A 12,527-nucleotide genomic window follows, 5' to 3' on the forward strand; every position below is an offset into this window, starting at 1 on the left:
CCTAAATAAGTTCAGGTGTAACAATTTGCTTAACAAGTCACATAAGCTATATGGACTCCTTCTGTGTGCAATAATAGTGTTTAACATGATTTTTTAATCTCTAACTCATCTCTGTACCCCACACATACAATTATCTGTAAGGTCCCTCAGTCGAGCAGTGAATTTAAAACATAGATTCAACCACAAAGACCAGGGAGGTTTTTTAATGCCTCTCAACAAAGGGCACCTATTGGTAGATGGGTAAAAAGAAATAAAAAGCAGACATTGAATATCTCTTTGAGCATGTTGGTTATTAATTACACTTTGGATGGTGCATCAATACACCCAGTCACTACAAAGATACAGGCGTCCTTCCTAACTCAGTTGCCATAGAGGAAGGAAACCCCTCAGGGATTTCACCATGAGGCCAATGGTGACTTTAAAACCTTTACAAAGTTAAATGGCTGTGATAGGAGAAAATTGAGGATAGATCAACAACATTGTAGTTACTCCATCATACTAACCTAATTGACAGAGTGAAAAGAAGGAAGACTGTACAGAATACAAATACTCCAAAACATGCAACATGTTTGCAACAAGGCACTAAAATTATACTGCAAAAAAATGCAGCAAGCAATTCACTTTTTGTCCTGAAAACAAAGTGTTAAGTTTGTGGCAAATCCAATACAACACATTACTCATAACACTCTCCATATATTAACAAACATAGTGGTGGCTGCATCATATTATGAGTATGCTTTTTCAGTATGCTTTTTCAGGATAAAACATTTACGGAATGGAGCTAAGCACAGGAAAAATTGTAAAGGAAAACCTGGTTCTTTCTGCTTTCCAGCAGACACTGGGAGATTAATTCACCTTTCAGCAGGATAGTAACCTAAAACACAAAGCCAAATCTACACGATGACAGTGAATGTTCCCGAGGTTAGAGTTTTGACTTAAATCTACTTGAAAATATATGGCAAGACATGGAAATGGCTGTCTAGCAATGATCAACAACCGACTTGACAGAGCTTGAAGAATTTTTCAAAGAATAATGGGCAAATGTTGCACAATCCAGGTGTGTAAAACTCTTAAGAGACTTACCCAGAAAGACTCAAAGCTGTAATCACTGCCAAAGATTATTCTAACATTTATTGACTCAGGGGGTTGAATATTTATGTAATCAAGATATATTAGTGTTTTTTTGTTTGTTTTTCAAATGCTAGAATGTGTGTTTTGTGTAGAGCGTTGACAAAAACAAAATGCAATTAAATCCATTTGAATCCCATTTGTAAGACAACAAATTGTGGAATTAAGTCAAGGGGTGTGAGTATTTTCTGTGGGCACTGTTACATGCTCCATAGATACACATGTTCATCATTGTTATAAAAATCCCCATCCCTTTCACTGTCAGAGAGAAAAGGAAGAGGAGGTCACCATGACAACCCCTACAGCTGCTTGATATTCTCATCATGTCTTTTTGTCCTCCAGAACGGCAGAGTGCCATCCTCTCAATATTTTCTTCTGGACAGAGTCCCAGTGGAGCTCAGTGAGATCAATGTTAGACAGATAAACTAGGGATAACCTGAACCTCTCCTCTTGTTGAAGCCAAAGCCACTAGGGTGCCATCCGGACACCATGGTCCAGGTGTTAGTATGGCCTTTCACCATCACAGCATCAGTGTAGCCAGTGATCATGTTAATGTCAGCTTTAGTTGTTGTAGTTATGTCAAAAAAGCTACGATCACGTAAATCACCTGGGGTGAAGTGTTGCCTGCCCTCACTGCCGACATTCAGAAAGAAGGAAAGAAAGAGATTCCATAAGAAGAAGGTGAGTATCTAAAACCTGTTCTACGGTGTCTGTGTACGCTCAAAATCAAGCTCAGTTTGAAGTATTTGAAATAGTATTTGGTCTGATTTGACCTGGGAACTTTCCCTCGAGAGGCAGGTCCGAATGCGTCGGTTCTCTCTGGGGACTGGGACACATACTCCACACATTCTAATGACACACATTTCATTACTCCTCCAGCACTACATATAAACCTCTCGGAGCATGCATTTACAGTACATTACTCCGCCTAATTGAAAACACCAACAAACATTTCAGCATGGCAGGAGTTATACTATAAAGCTAACGGAGAGTGTAGGCTTGGCTGGGTGTTGCTAAGTAAGCAGGTGATGGTCACAAGGAGAACTTGGCCTGTGACTCCATGCTCAGCCATGTGGGGTGAGACTGAGGAGCTGACAAAAAGAGAACTGACATAGCTGTTTCAGCATGGGCCAAGCAGAATGGGTCGCTGTAATGTATTTAGTATATTGGGAGACTTGATTGGAGAAACACAGCAACCTACTCAAGAGTTCAAGGCTCATCCTCTGACCATGCCACCATAGACCAAGGAATATCAAATGCATTTCTATTCCTTGCCATAGCCACAAGCAACAAGGCGCATCAGATTGTTATTCATTTTGGTATACACTTTCTAAACAATTCAACATCCTGTGTACGTTTATTTATTTTTATTTCACCTTTATTTAACTAGGCAAGTCAGTTAAGAACAAATTCTTATTTAGAATGACGGCCTACCCAGGCCAAACCCGGACGATGCTGGGCCAATTGTACGCCGCCCTATGAGACTCCCAATCACGTCCGGATGCGATTCAGCCTAGACTTGTGAATGCAGACTGCTTTCAAGTTCGAACCTTGATGGTCCTATGTCTGAGGGAAAATTTATAGTACTTTTCTGTTAAAACATTGTCAAAGTAAAATGAATGAGAAACTATCATCTAAAAAGTTGAATATCACATTTAAACGAACATAGATTAGAGATGCTCTTTCTTCCAGAAAGAGGGATTTCACTAACAAGCTGATGTTTTTGTGGTATTTTCTTGGAGGGGTGGATTGGTTTATTTTGTGTCACCGTGCTCGTGGTGTTGGCAGGGCTGGGGTAGCTGTGTTTGGTCAGTTATGGGGACCCCTGATGGGTTATTGTGTGCCTGTCCCATGTCATTAGTCCTGCTGAAATTCCAGCTGCCGCGGAGTCCTGAGGTAACTTTCACTCTGAAGTCACTCGTGTGTCCATAATGGCACCCTATTCCCTATAAAGTGCACTACTTTTGACCAGGGCCCGCGTCAAATGTAATGCACTAAATAGGGAATAGGTTGCCATTTCGGACGCAGCCACTGTGTTGTGGTTTATAATTACTCATAGAAGAGAAAGGGGACTTACGGCAGCCATTACCTTGTCATTATCTGAGACAGGCTGTTATTACAAAGGGAGACTATTGTTAACTTGTTCAGTTATAATTCCATTGTTGAACCCAACTGGATTACAGTGGCTTGTGTTTGTTTTATTGAGGGGAGACTTGGTAATATTTATTCAGCAGACGCACAAGCTGACCAATAAAACCACAGCCTCTGGAGTGGAGTTACCCTCATACAGTATATCCTATATCCTTCCTAATTCCAGGCCACAGTACAGTACACTCCACAGTACTACAGTAATCCTACTTGTCATTTGCACATGACTGATATTTATTGCAGTTCCTCTTTCACAGTCATTGTTTTTATGTTACCCGTGTCTATGGATTGTTGCTCTTGTTTCAGTGTGTTGTTGCACTGCAATAAGAGGACAAATAAAGCTGTACTGAATTGAACAGTAACCTCTTTCCATTCTGTGGTTGTTGTGTTGTTTTCCACTTTCTCCTCTTGGTCCAACAGATTCAGCTGTGTACCAGCCAGTCTCCCTGTGAGGGCTGGCTCACATTCTCCCAGTTTCCCAAGCTCCCTCAGGGCTCCCACAGGGCAGAGGGGGGACAAAACCCAGATTAGCGACTTCAGGTCAAGGCAGAGCCTTTTCTCACTTCTCCACCTCATTATTTCTGCACACAAGCCCTCTGTGAGTGACTGAGAATTAATGTACAACATCAGCGCCTGATATAACCCCCTTTGAGTCAAGTCATCGTTGATTGATGAGCATTTGGAAGTTATTTTTTGGGACGGCGTACAAACCTAAAACCAAGTTTTTTTTTTTTTTTAAATAACTAAATTATTTACAGCTTTAGAGTAACATGTAAAACAAATATGATTTAACTTAGACCCTAAATTGATAGTGCCGTCACATACTGTAAATCCTTCAACATCAGTGATTCCAAATAATTCAGGTGAGGCCAAAACCAATGTCTTCTCTTGATTAAAAAAAAAAAAAGTAAGTCCAGACGGTTGCTGTGCTGTGAGAAAAATGTACGTGTGTACAGGCGATCAGAGTGCTGTGGAGGTGAACAGTTAACAGTGAGAGCTGAGCTCCGCTGTGGAGAGAGAGAGAGAGAGAGAGAGAATGGGAGAGACAGCGAGACAGAATCAGAGAGACCGAGAAATAGAGAGACAGAGAGAGACCGAAAGAGAGAAACAGAGGGACAGAGACAGAAACAAAGAGACAGAGCTCACAGGCGCCCAGAGTCACTGAGTTTCCTCAGGAACAGGCGATGACTGGGAGCCGGGGCTATCATCGGGGGCATAAGAGGACAACTCTGGTTCTCCCCCCTCTCCTCCACACCCCTTTCACTACCCAGCTCTACCCCAGAGTCCAGGTCATCCACCCCTCCATTCACCTCCATAATGTCCAGGTCAATCTGCACCTCGTCGGGCCTGTGGGAGAGGTCCGGTTTGTGGTGCAGGCAGTGGAACTGGGCTCTGAAGTCTTGTCTGAACTTGGAGTTCAGGCCCAGGTAGATGAAGGGGTTGTAGGAGCTGGCTGACTTAGCAAACAGGCTGGCCAGGATGCTGTGGAGAGGAGGCACCTGGTGACCACAGGCAGACCACATGGAGATGACTGTGTAGGGAGACCAGGCCAGCAGGAAGGCTGAACACAAGATCAGAGACACCTGGGGGAGGAGGAGGGAGTTGGTATAACATACACACACAGGACAGTTTATTAGGTACACCCATCTAGTACCGGATCGGACCCCTACATAACATCCTGAAATGTTCGGGGCACGGATTCTACAAGTCAGAAACGTTCCACAGGGATGTTGGTCCATGCTAGAGGTTGACCGATTATGATTTTTCAACGCCGATACCGATTATTGGAGTACCAAAAAAGCCGATACCGATTAATCTGCCAATTGTTTATTTATTTATTTGTAATAATGACAATTACAACAATACTGAATGAACACTTATTTTAACTTAATATAATACATCAATAAAATCAATTTAGCCTCAAGTAAATAATGAAACATGTTCAATTTGGTTTAAATAATGCAAAAACAAAGTGTTGGAGAAGAAAGTAAAAGTGCAATATGTGCTATGTAAGAAAGCTGACGTTTCAGTTCCTTGCTCAGAACATGAGAACATATGAAAGCTGGTGGTTCCTGTTAACATGAGTCTTCAATATTCCCAGGTAAGAAGTTTTAGGTTGTAGTTATTATAGGAATTATAGGACTATATCCCTCTATACCATTTGTATTTCATTAACCTTTGACTATTGGATGTTCTTATAGGCACTTTAGTATTGCCAGTGTAACAGTATAGCTTCCGTCCCTCTCCTCACTCCTCCCTGGGTTTGAACCAGCAACACAACAGCCACCATCGAAGCAGGTTACCCATGCAGAGCAAGGGGAACAACTACTAGAAGGCTCAGAGCGAGTGACGTTTGAAACGCTATTAGCGTGCGCTAACTAGCTAGCCATTTCACTTCGGTTACACCAGCCTCATCTCGGGAGTTGATAGGCTTGAAGTCATAAACAGCGCAATGCTTGACGAACAACGAAGAGCTGCTGGCAAAACGCACGAAAGTGCTGTTTGAATTAATGTTTACACGCCTGCTTCTGCCTACCACCGCTCAGTCAGATACTTAGATACGTGTATGCTCAGTCAGATTATATGCAACGCAGGACACGCTAGATAATATCTAGTAATATCATCAACCATGTGTAGTTAACTAGTGATTATGATTGATTGTTTTTTATAAGATACGTTTAATGCTAGCTAGCAACTTACCTTGGCTTACTACATTCGCGTAACAGGCAATCTCCTTGTGGAGTGCAACGAGAGAGAGGCAGGTCGTTTTTGAGTTGGACTAGTTAACTGTAAGGTTGCAAGTTTAGATCCCCCGAGCTGACAAGGTGGAAATCTGTCGTCTGCCCCTGAACGAGGCAGTTAACCCACCGTTCCTAGGCCGTCATTGAAAATAAAAACGTGTTCATAACTGACTTGCCTAGTTAAATAAAGGTATCAATATATATATATATATAAATAAAGGAATAAATAAATAGGCAAATCGGCAGCCAAAAATACCGATTTCCGATTGTTATGAAAACTTGAAATTGGCCCTAATTAAATCGGCCATTCCGATTAATCGGTCGACCTCTAGTCCATGCTGACGCGCTGGCATCACGCAATTGCTACAGATTGGATGGTGCTACACAATGTTTTTCCATTCCTCAATTTGTCCTACGTTGGTGATCGCGTGCTCACTGGAGCCGCTCCCTGTTGTTTTTAGCTGATAGGAGTGGAACGTTGTGTGGTCGTCTGCTGCAATAGCCCATCCGTGATGCCTTTCTGCACACCACTGCACCATTATTTGCCTGTTTGTGGCCCGCCTGTTAGCTTGCACGATTCTTGACATTCTCCTTTGAACTCTCATCAACGAGCGGTTTTCGCTCACAGGACTGCCGCTGACTGGATGTTTTTTGTTTGTCGCACCATTCTCTGGAAACCCTAGACACTGTCATGCGTGAAAAGCCCAGGAGGCCGTTTCTGAGATACTGGATCTGGCGAGTCTGGCACGGACGATCATACCACGCTCAAAGTCGCTTAGGTCACTCGTTTTGCCCATTCTAAATGTTAAAACGAACAGTAACTGGATGCCTTGATGCCTGCTTTATATAGCAAGCCACGGCCATGTGACTCGGTGTCTGTGGGAGCGATCCATGTTCGTGAACGGGGTGGTGTACCTAATAAACTGGCCGTTGAGTGTACACTACATGCATAGCCACAAACACTGACATAACCAATACCTTCTGAAGACATTATAACCTTGCATTGGACTAAAATTATAATGAAATCAAAGCAGTTTACAGCTAAAAGAGCAGACCATCAGTAGACACAATGCTAGATTCAATTTGTACTTTGAATCCCACAGCATTCACCATTATGGAACATGTACCAAATCCTGCAGCTATTAATCGTTTGTAGACTGGGAGCTCCCGCACTCACCGTTGTTATACTGCGCTCCAACTGATTCTCTCTCTCGCTGGCTGCTCCCCCTCTGCTGGACTTATGGCTGTTGTTGACCGTCCGGATGATGGACACGTAGGAGAACCATATGACCACGAATGGGATGAAAAAGTTGAAGGTGAAGATGAGGATGACATAGAGTCTGTACGACACAGAGAACCTGGCCTGGACCCAGTCTATCTCACACGTCCCATACTTACGAGCTGCAAGGTGGAAAACAAAGAATTAACCAGGTTGATTGGTTATAATGATCATTGATCAATCAACTCCTTTTAACCACATATTTTTGTATGTGCATATATTACAACAAATATGCACACAATTATGAGGCCACCCCATCAAATTAGTAGATTGGGCTATTTCAGCCACATCCATTGCTGACAGGTATATAAAATTGAGCACAAAGCCATGCAATCTCCATAGACAAACATTGGCAGTAGAATGGCCTTACTGAAGAGCTCAGTGACTTTCAACGTGGCACCGTCATAGGATGCCACCTTTCCAACAAGTCAGTTCATCAAATTTCTGCCCTGGTCAACTATAAGAGCTGTTATTGTGATGTGGAATGTCTAGAACAACAACGGCTCAGCCACAAAGTGGTAGGCCACACAAGCTCACAGAACGGGACTGCCTAGTGCTGAAGCGCGTAAAAATCATCTGTCCTCGGTTGCAACACTCACTGAGTTCCAAACTGCCTCTGGAAGAAATATCATCACAATAACTGTTCGTCTGGAGATTCATGAAATGGGTTTTTGTGGTCGAGCAACCGCATACAAGCCTAAGATCACCATTAACAAAGCCAAGTGTCGCCTCGAGCGGTGTAAAGCTTGCCGCCATTTGATTCTGGAGTGGTGGAAACAAGTTCTCTGGAGTGATGAATCACGCTTCACCATCTGGCAGTCCGTCTGACGAATCTGGGTTTGGCGGATGCCACAAGAAAGCTACCTATCCCAATGCATAGTGCCAAATGTAAAGTTTGGTGGAGGAGGAATAATGGTCTGGGACTGGTTTTCATGCTTTTGGCTAGGCCCCTTAGTTCCAGTGAAGAGAAATCTTAACACTACAGCATACAATGACATTCTAGATGATTCCAACTTTGTGGCAACAGTTTGAGAAAGATCCTTTCCTGTTTCAGTATGACAATGCCCCTGTGCACAAAGCGAGGTCCATACAAAAAGGGTTTGTTGAGATATGTGTGGAAGAACTTGACTGGCCTGCACAGAGCCCTGACCTCAACCCCATGGAACAACTTTGGGATGAATTGGAACGCCGACTGCGAGCTAGGCCTTATCTCCAGCACAAGTGCCCGACCTCACTAATGCTCATGGCTGAACGGAAGGAAGTCACCGCAACAATGTTCCAACATCTCGTGGAAAGCTTTCCCAGAAGAGCGAAGGAGGGTGTAGCAGCAAAGGGAGGACATCCACCATATTAATGTCCATGATTTTGGAATAAGACGACAAGCACGTGTCCACATACACTACATGACCAAAAGAATCTACTTTATCAGAGAGGTGAGCGAGATGCCCACAATGTAACCAATGTTCTAATGTGGTTTCCCTAGGTCTGGAATTTCAGAGGCTACATTGAGAGGGTCCTACCTGTGTAACTCCCCCAGCCCACCAGGGGCGCTCCAGCCCAGAAGAGGGCACACAGCCACACTGCCACAATCACCACGGCAACGTTACAGTGGTTGTTATAATGAGCTGAAAGACAAGACATGTAGTTACTAAACAGAGATGGTATTATATGACGAAACATGGGGAAGAAACAAATTATTTGGGGATTTCACAAAAAACAAGTAGGACAACTGAGATTATATTCATGATTCGCTCTCTAATAGTTCCATCTGTGCCATCTAGCCGGCGGTCAGGGAGCACTGAACAGCATAAGGCCTTAACCTGGAGCAGCAGAATAATGAGTTTATAGTGGCTGCCATTGAGCCAGGGTGCCATGCCCTGAGCAACTTGACCAGGGGAAGCTTCAGCCCCAACCCTGCATGCCCTGGCATGGGACCTAGCCAGCAGCCCTCAGGCTTGGCAGGGCCACAGCATAGACTACATACCATAGCTGGGCTGGCATCCTTTGATGTAGCGAACGACACTGATGGATGTCAGTGTGTTGATGCTGATGAGCCCAAAGAGCATGATCAGGAAGCCGTCCACCTGACGGACACACACACACACACACACACACACACAGATTAGGATGAAGTGCTTGCAGCTCTCTGCCAACCTGAGGGAACGGAAGGAATCTTTCCAAACCATGTTGTGTCATCACCCTCTAACCAGACTCTCAGGGTACACGCCAGGTAGACTGACTAATGCAGGATAAAAGCACACACTCTTCTCTGGTGGAATGTGATGTTGTTCTTTCTGTCATTTATTCCAGTCGTCTGTCAAATGGAGTGGTGGGAGTCCTGGGTAGCCACGATAACAGTACTAAGGGAAGTTGCTTTAATTTCCTGTTAAACTGATACTTTATTTCTTAATAGTCGAAAAATGCTAAGTTACAATACCATATAAAATATGTTATTGTACAAGTTGTCCTTGAGCTTATTCAGATCAGAGAATCACCTCTTGATTTCACCCTGAAATTCTAAGATGTTAATGTGCTGATCTTATCTGTGTAGCTCTAATGTAGTTCTGTGTTGAATTTCCCAAGATCTGGGACAATGTCAAAAATGCTTTCAATGTAAATCTATTTAGTGCTCTTGAATCTCATTCAAGGCATTAAAATAGTAATTAAATAATAACAACTAGAATTACAAATCTTCTTATAAGTCCATATGGGTAATATGAATCAACAACAAAAAACTACCAACCAACGTTCCTACTGTACCTGACAGGTCCAGATGGTCTTGATCAGCAGGCCGTCGTCCCTGAACAAGTTGAAGATTTCCAGTATCCCTCTGGAGTAGCCGAAGATCGCGACGCCAGCGTCGGACACAGCCAGATTGAGAGTGAGTAAGTCCTGTGGCTCAAGACTGTGTCTCTGCTTGACCAACAGTAGAATCACCACTCCATTACCTAGACAGGAAAGCCACCCTGAAATTGTAAACAAAAAAACGTATAACATTATCATAACAATGTCACAACAAAGTCACCCACAGGGTTGGAGAGTAACTCATTACATGTAATCTGTTCAATGTTATCTGATTACAAAAAAGGAACTGTAATCAGATACGTTACCTGGAAAAACACATTGTAATCAGATTACAGATACTTTGAAAAAACTAGATTACTTTTAAATTCACAAATAAAATAAATGTTTATTTGTCACATGAGCTGAATACAATAGGTGTAGACCTAACAGTGAACTGCTTACTTACAAGCCCTTAACCAACAATGCAGTTAAGAAAATACCTACAAAAAGTAAGAGAAGAATAACAAATAATTAAAGAGCAGTAGTAAATAAAAATAGTGAGGCTATATACAGGGGGTTTCCGGTACAATGTCAATGTGCGGGGGTACCGGCGTCAAGGTAATTGAGATAATATGTACATGTAGGTAGAGTTATTAAAGTGACTATGCAAAGATAATAACAGAGAGTAACACCAGCGTGGGGGGGAGGGGGGGGGGGGGCAATGCAAATAGTCTGGGTAGCCATTTGATTAGCTGTTCAGGAGTCTTATGGCTTGGGGGTAGAAACTGTTTAGAAACCTATTGGACCTAGACTTGGCACTCCGGTACCACTTGCCGTGCGGTAGCAGAGAGAACAGTCTATGACTTGAGTGGCTGGAGTTTTTGACCATTTTTAGGGCCTTCCTCTGACACTGCCTGGTATAGAGCTTCCTGGATAGCAGGAAGCTTGGCCCCAGTGATGTAAAGAACCGTAGTGCTCTGCGGTCGGAGGCCGAGCAGTTGCCATACCATGCAGCAATGCAACCCGTCAGGATGCTCTCGATGGTGCAGCTGTAGAACCTTTTGAGGATCTGAGGACCCATGCCAAATCTTTTAGTGCCGTGAGGGGGAATAGATTTAGTTGTGCCCTCTCTCTCGTCGACTGTCTTGGTGTGCTTGGACCATGATAGTTTGTTGGTGATGTGGATGCCAAGGAACTTAAAAGCTCTCAACCTGCTCGACTACAGCCCCATCAATGAGAATGGGGGCGTGCTCTGTCCTCCTTTTCCTGTAGTCCACAATCATCTCCTTTGTCTTGATCACGCTGAGGGAGGGGTTGTTGTCCTTGCACCACAAGGTCAGGTCTCTGACCTCCTCCCTATAGGCTGTCTCATCGTTGATCAAGCTTACCACTGATGTGTCATCGGCAAACTTAATGATGGTGTTGGAGTCGTGCCTGGCCATGCAGTCATGAGTGAACAGGGAGTACCCATACTGTTTAAGGATATTTGCGAAAAATATATATTACGACACCTTTTTGTTTTCTCAATTACATTAAATTCAGATTATTTTTTTTAAAGTGCAAGTTTAAGTTTGTTCCACCTGATGGATCCTTTATGTCTCCTAATGCCTCTTAACAGGAAAGTAATTCAAAAGTTATCAGATTACATTACTGAGTTTGGGTAACCCAAAAATGATATTACGGATTACAATTTTGGACAGGCAACTAACTAGTAACTGATTACATTTAGAAAGCGACCTACCCAACATAAGTCACCACTTATTTATTTTGTGAAAGTTGTCTACTCTATATTATCAACAGTATGGGAATATATCACTTTGGCAAGGAAGACAGAATAATTACCTATTATCAACAAGTAAACACCAACGGCAGTCTCCCCCTCGGCTGACAACCTGTAGACAGATACATTAGGAGGGAATATGTTGGTGTCCTCCATCAGCACCCTTGTCATCTGAGCACCTCACGGCCAAGATCCAAGCTTTTATGACGGTCTCATTTCAAACACACATGGTCTGAAGACCCCGGTATGTTCTGATCCAGGACAGCTGAAGTGAATGATGTCCCAGGGACCCCTCAGGTAGATGGTAGCATTCTCTGTCGTAATTCCAACTGAGACAGAGTTGAGAATGCCCCTCTCAGTCTCTCCCATAGAATGACCCTGTCTGTGTATGCAAGGCAGGTGTACAGAAATAGAACTGGCATGGTTGTGTCCTACATACATTAGCCTAATCCCTTGATCCGGTTAATGAGAGTGGCTGCTGCAACGCTAGCCACGGAAGTCAGGTCAGCTAATAATACACTTCGATACATACTTGGTGGCACCTAAAGCTGGTCAAGGTAGCAGTCTTAGTCTATGGTGTTGGGCAATACAGAAAATAAACCGCAGCACCTTGTGTAATAGTGGTGAGTTCTCCATGCTACAACTCTAGATCAGCAACTAAACTGAC

At 43.4% G+C, this 12,527-nt stretch overlaps 1 protein-coding gene across 1 annotated transcript; it reads right to left on the reverse strand.

The window, feature by feature from the left end:
• Window positions 1-274: 274 nt before the first annotated feature.
• Window positions 275-12,265, reverse strand: opn6b (opsin 6, group member b). Its single transcript, XM_021573989.3, has 6 exons — window positions 11,923-12,265; window positions 10,057-10,262; window positions 9,281-9,380; window positions 8,817-8,921; window positions 7,195-7,418; window positions 275-4,859 (listed from the first exon to the last, which is right to left on the reverse strand). Exons 1-6 carry the CDS (start codon window positions 12,029-12,031, stop codon window positions 4,419-4,421), a joined length of 1,185 nt encoding a protein of 394 aa, XP_021429664.1. The 5' UTR covers window positions 12,032-12,265; the 3' UTR covers window positions 275-4,418.
• Between the last annotated feature and the right edge of the window lie 262 nt (window positions 12,266-12,527).

Source organism: Oncorhynchus mykiss, chromosome 19 (genome assembly GCF_057628025.1).
Source record: "Oncorhynchus mykiss isolate SJ-2025 chromosome 19, ASM5762802v1, whole genome shotgun sequence".
Taxonomy (NCBI): Eukaryota; Metazoa; Chordata; class Actinopteri; order Salmoniformes; family Salmonidae; genus Oncorhynchus; species Oncorhynchus mykiss.

Coding starts and splice junctions, on each gene's coding strand:
- opn6b (XM_021573989.3), bottom strand. CDS start 12,031: ATGACAAGGGTGCTGATGGAGGACACCAACATATTCCCTCCTAATGTA. Junction 8,922..9,280: donor AGGATGCCAGCCCAGCTATG/GTATGTAGTCTA, acceptor CTTGTCTTTCAG/CTCATTATAACAACCACTGT. Junction 4,860..7,194: donor TGGAGCGCAGTATAACAACG/GTGAGTGCGGGA, acceptor CTCCTCCCCCAG/GTGTCTCTGATCTTGTGTTC.